Raw genomic sequence first — 6,015 nt, 5'->3', positions numbered from 1 at the left:
CACGTGTGACGCCGGATCCTGGCTGTTCTGCGTGTGGCTATAGATTATTTTTTCAAAGGATTATTATCAGTCACATATATTGCATATGTACCAGCATAAAAAAATAGAACAAAATGTGACAAAGTACCAAAAAACAAAATCAACTTTAGATGCTTTAAATTGACTTACATTTAGGTACCTAGAAAAAAAAAATAAAGTTTAAGTTTTGACATTTTAGTCCTCTATTAAAGCATACTTAACTGACATTGTCCAAAAAATTCAGCTAGTGGCATATTGGTACTCTTTTGATGGATATTTTTTTGAAGTCCAACAAATCTTTTATTGTATTTTCTTAAAAATGTACAGCATCTTAAACATATAGATTGGGTCATAGTAACAGCTTTGCTTTGGGATAAGTCTAAATGAAATAGTACACGGGGGGAACTGAATCTTAAAATGGAGGTACAGCTCAGAGTGAAAGGACTTGGCCAGCGGACCAGATTGCGTTGGGCTGTAGGACAGCTGCAGATAAAAATATTGGTCATACATCTCCTTTAGAAATTGGTTGTGGTATGATTTGGATCAGTCCCTGAGCAGCTTGGGGACCCTTAAACAAGATATGAACTCTTAACTCTGTGCTGCTTCAAGAAAAAAAAATAAAAAGATGTTGTGCTGCTCGCTCACATTGGCATCATTCCTGAGAGAAGAGAAAATCCCTCAGCAGTCTGTCCCGCATTTGAGCACATTTGACATTTTAGGACTGGCATGTACCTGGTGCAGCAGGCAGCCCAACTGTGTGCCAAGGTGGGTTAGATCCATCCATCCATTTTCTGAGACGCTTGTCCTCACAAGGGTCGTGAGGGTGCTGGAGCCAATCCCAATAATTATCGGGCATTAGGCAGGGCACTCCCTGAACTGGTTGCCAGCCAATCACAGGGCACAAAGAAACTCACTCAGAATCACACCTAAGGGAAATGTAGTCTTCAATCAATGCATGTTTTTTTTAGGATGTGTGAGGAAACCGGAGTGCTTGGAGAAAACCAACACAGGCACAGGGAGAACATGCAAACTCCACACAGGCAGGGCTTGGATTTGAACCCCAGTCCCCATAACTGTGAGACCAGTGCTCACCAGCTACGCCCCAACATATTTTGAAGAGGTGGGCCTGGGTACCACATGACTGCATGGACATGGAAATAGCCAATTGACATGTTTTGTGTAATTGCGGCTATATAGCTGCACTGAAAATGTATTTTAAAACTTCTCTGTTGCAAGTGTATAGGTTCTTAGTCACACTTGGGGCTTCAAATCTGTCTCCTGCACCAGTGTTATAAGTACATGTGCTGTGTTCACTGCTGTGATGGATAAAAGCACTGCAAAACGTCATGTACATGTACGTCAACAACGGTGTTTCTTGACAATCAGCAAATGAGGACAATAGACCTCGTGCACGTGATGTCACCATTTTCATGCCCCCATATTGCCAGTCAAACGGAGCTGCTTGACCTAGAGGGAGACATTGAAACGGAGGAGGATATTTACAATACCCGAGACCTTTTGTGCTGTTGGTTGTCACAACAGACGAGACAGATATTCACAGAGATCATTCTACAGCACACCATCTGAAAAGACACGGGTGAAAAAAAGGATTTCGGCAATTAAAAGTGACGGATGGTGCCCAACCAAATACACACTCCTGTGTAGCGATCACTTCATTTCAGATAGGAATTACTCTTCATCTCAAATTCCGAAGTATTTATAATGCCAAGTTGACTCATTTGAGAACAATGCGTATTTAAAAAAACGTCAGTTGCAGAGAGCTTAAGGGATGTGTGTGTGTGGCCGTAATACATTTCCAAGTACAGAGGAGCAGACTCCCCGTCCTCTTTTTCCAATCATAGTTAATGAATGCGGTTTATGTAAAACCAAGGGTAACCGTGTTCAGAGCTCCCCGTTCAGAACAGATCCAACAACTACGTATTTGTATACGTCCAGACTTTTATATGCTTTCAAACTTTTCTGTGTAAATCCCAACTACTTACTCACCAGATACATGTGTATATCCAGTTGTCCAAGACCAGCGGAAGTGAATTAACAGTCCAATTTCTTATCGGCGAAAACATCGACTTTTGCATTAAATATGGGTCATCTATGCCAAGTTTCTCTCATTTTTCCACATACCTTCGTTTATTATCGCCTTCGAAATGTTTAATGGTATCGGACAAAACTCTGGGCATTGTGCTATGAGACATTTTCCTTTTGTCTCAATGGACTTAGCAGTGAACAATGCTTTGTTTGACCAGAAATATGGCCAGTCACGTGATTTTGGTGACATAGGTGTATGAGCTCTATAAAAAAAAGGGTTGAAGTGAGGAAACTGAATACCTTATGAACTCATATACAGTGAAGAAAAGTATTTGAACACTCTGCTATATTGCAAGTTCTCCCATTTAGAACTCATGGAGGGGTCTTAGAAAATGGAAGAAGCTAAACATAACAGTCAATCTTAATTGGAGTGGAGCCCCATGCAAGATATCACCTCGTGGGGTCTCAATGATCCTTAGAAATGTGAGAAATGAGCCCAGGACTACACAACAGGACTTGGTCAATGACCTGAAAAGAGCTGGGATCACCGTTTCCAAGGTGACTGTTGATAATACACTCAAACATTATGGTTTGAAATCATGCCTGGCACGGAAGGTTCCCCTGCTTAAACCAGCACATGTCAAGGTCCGTCTTACGTTTGCCAATGACCATTTAGATGATACAGAGGAGTCATGGGAGAAAGTTTTGTGGTCAGATGAGACCAGAATGGAGCTTTTTGGTCATAATTCCACTAACCGTGTTTGGAGGAAGAGGAATGATGAGTTCCATCCCAAGAACATCATCCCTACTGTGAAGCATGGGGGTGGTACCATCATGGTTTGGGGGTGTTTTTCTGCACATGGGACAGGACTATTGCACTGTATTAAGGAGAGAATGACCGGGGCCATGTATTGTGAGATTTTGGGGAACGATCTCTTTCCCTCAGTAAGAGCATTGAAGATGGGTCGTGGCTGGGTCTTTCAACATGACAATGACCCGAAGGACACAGCCAGGAAAACCAAGGAGTGGATCCGTAAGAAGCATATGAAGGTTCTGGCGTGGCCTAGCCGGTCTCCAGACTTAAACCCAATAGAAAATCTTTGCAGGGAGCTGAAACTCAGTGTTTCTCAGTGAAAGCCCAAAAACCTGTCTGATCTAGAGAAGATCTGTGTGGAGGAGTGGGCCCAAATCCCTGCTGCAGTGTGTGCAAACCTGGTGAACAACTACAGGAAACGTTTGACCTCTGTAATTGTAAACAAAGGCTACAGTAACAAATATTAACATTGTTTTTCTCAGGTGTTCAAATACTTATTTATCGCTGTATCTCACAAATAAATCATTAGAAAATCATACATTGTGATTTCTGGAATTTTCTTTTTAGATTATCCCTCTCACAGTGGACATGCACATACGATGAAAATTTCAGACGCCTCCATGATTTCTAAGTGGGAGAACTTGGAATATAGCATGGTGTTCAAATACTTATTTTCTTCACTGTAAGAGCTGACTTCGTGGCAGAAAGATGTGAGCTGATTGACTAGAATTGTAAATGAGGTATGACTAAAACAATAAAAGGTGAGACTACGCTCAGAAAACCAGAGGTGAGGGGGAACTCCCAAAGTTAGCAATCCAATCATAATGAAATGAATGCAAATTACATTCAAATGAAGACAAAGTGGTCTGCAAGACCAAGATCATTTAAAATCCTGTACAACTCAACCGAAAACTAATATTTTTAAGGAGAATTAAAAATAAACAATTGAGATAAGGTAGTTTCACATGTGTGGACCACCTCTTTTAATTTGAAATGAACGTCGATTGAATTGAATGTCAGGTTGGTTCAATCCGAGGGTTAGGGTTAGTGTGTGTAAACTACTCGTATTTACTGTATATCCATTTTAGAGCACATACTGAAGAAGGTTAAAGTAGAATCTGTGAACACGGACAAGAAAATGGAGGTGGAGTGTTCCAGAGGAAACTAGCTTTATTGCATATACACAGCTCTTACAGTATACCATCGTGTAGTACTGTTTACACCAACCTTATATTTATACCAGTCACGGTGTGAAAGAACGACTTGAGATTTTTTCGGCATTCTACCGTGCCAAATATTCTTTAAATGGTGAATTTGAATGATGCTCTGTTCAATTAATGAAACGAATAAGTGCATTGTAGGTTAAATGACGGGCATCAGACAGTTTATTCAATAGAAAGGCACTTTCAAAATAATTACAGACTGGGACAAATAGCGATCTAACATTTGCATCTTAATAAAGGGGAAGCATTATGTAACCTAAAAAAATGCATAAACATCCATGAAGAAAATAATGACAGGGATCCCCTAAACTGTCATGTATCATGTTAAGGATCAGACAATACTCTGGCAAAGGTTCAATTAATCATTTCACACCCAAATACAGTAAATGCGATGTTAAATATAAGGCCTGGTGATTTTGGACCGGTCTCCAATATAATCCAAGACTAAATACTGTCACTGTTTAATTTGAAACACAAATGAAAGTAAAATAACTCGTAAATTTCAAAAATCCGTAAAAAATATTTTATCCATTGCAAAGTCATTGGTTTCAATTCAAAACTATTAACGAACGTTGCAAGAATTGTCACGACACATTTGCACATTGACCCTCTTTTTAAAACGTTTTGTCACAATAACATTTTGCATAGATATTTTTATATAAAGCACAGATTGTGTTTACTGTCAAGTGTCTAAATTATAAGTTTGACTTACGAAGGCAGACCCTTGGCAGAAGTATATACGAAGTCTTATGATTTATGAAGGCACGTGGTATGTCCAAAATATAGACACACATTTGAAATCAAAAGAACCATAAAGTGAGGCCAATATTTTGGAAAAGTATACAATGATACAGTACATATAAAAGAGCATAGATACCTTGTAAGGACTTAAGGCATATACATCTATTTCTGGATCAAAGTTAAAGGTGTTGTAGGACATTTCACTTTGACAATTATGTAATTACAGGGACAAATTCTGAATTATAGCAGTGAATTAGATGGAGTGTTTCCTGCTCTTTCTTTCTACATGTAGCTGAACAAAGGTCCTGATCTCCTTTGCACTTCTAACCCGGACTCATTGTTCCTGACCATCTTCCCGCAGTTCAGAGGGTAGAAACTTATACTGCTGCTGCCTGATCATGGCCAGCCTCTTCCTGGCCTCATCCAGCTCCCTTTCTTTGCGAAGCATCTCCTCTTGTGCAGCAATGATCTGCAACAAAACACAATCTGTTGGTGCACTGGGGAAAACCTCACTATTGAACCAAAACAACTTTCTCACCGCAGTCGGAAGGTGCTCGATATACCCACCTAACAAACTACCAGTTGTGGGCTGTTTTTGTTTTGCTTTTAAAAATGTGGTTTGACAATCATTGAATAGCAGATTGAGAAAGAGAAAATCACATCCAGTTTCATAAGGACGGTGTCATTGTAAACCACATCGATGGATTGAAATATCTGTGATTATGAGTGTACCCCTTTAAGAGCAGGGGGGCGGCGTAAAATAAACTAGGCGGGAGAGCGAGTGTGGAAAGCAGGAACTCCTTGTTAGAGAGAGTTTGGTGTGCTGCCGAAGTGTTCAATAAAAAGTGACTAAAAGAACCCAGTGGTGACACCTTTTCCTCATTGCCCATTACTGAAGGCATGACAGTGTGTATGTGAATTGTGCCAGTGGATCTACTTGTCAGTCATTCCTCACTCATTGAATGACATTGCAAAATAGCACAAACTAAATAGTTGTATGTTCTACTTTAAGTTTGGGTTGGATTTTTTTCGAGTGTGTATGCAATGCAGAATATCTGCGCAGAGACCACATCAGAAGTGTGGAATTGCGCACGCGAGCAGCTTAAACGGAACATTGATTGGAACCCTGTCCAATAAAATCTATTTGGTTCATATGGCGTCAACCAGGTAAGT

General features: G+C 40.1%; 1 protein-coding gene across 4 annotated transcripts in view; it reads right to left on the bottom strand.

Moving 5' to 3' along the window:
- Positions 1-4,030: 4,030 nt before the first annotated feature.
- The window catches only part of tln1 (talin 1), a 160,291-nt gene continuing 158,306 nt past the window's right edge, over positions 4,031-6,015 (bottom strand). For all 4 annotated transcript variants that reach the window (XM_061847653.1, XM_061847651.1, XM_061847654.1 and 1 more), the window contains one exon: positions 4,031-5,311. In XM_061847653.1, the coding sequence (XP_061703637.1) occupies positions 5,177-5,311 (135 nt within the window). In that variant the 3' untranslated portion in view covers positions 4,031-5,176. The remainder of the gene's footprint in view (positions 5,312-6,015) is intronic.

This window comes from Syngnathoides biaculeatus, chromosome 17, assembly GCF_019802595.1.
Source record: "Syngnathoides biaculeatus isolate LvHL_M chromosome 17, ASM1980259v1, whole genome shotgun sequence".
NCBI classification, from domain to species: domain Eukaryota; kingdom Metazoa; phylum Chordata; class Actinopteri; order Syngnathiformes; family Syngnathidae; genus Syngnathoides; species Syngnathoides biaculeatus.
The sequence above is the reverse complement of the archived record's forward strand: the minus strand, read 5'-3'. Positions and strand labels throughout refer to the sequence as shown.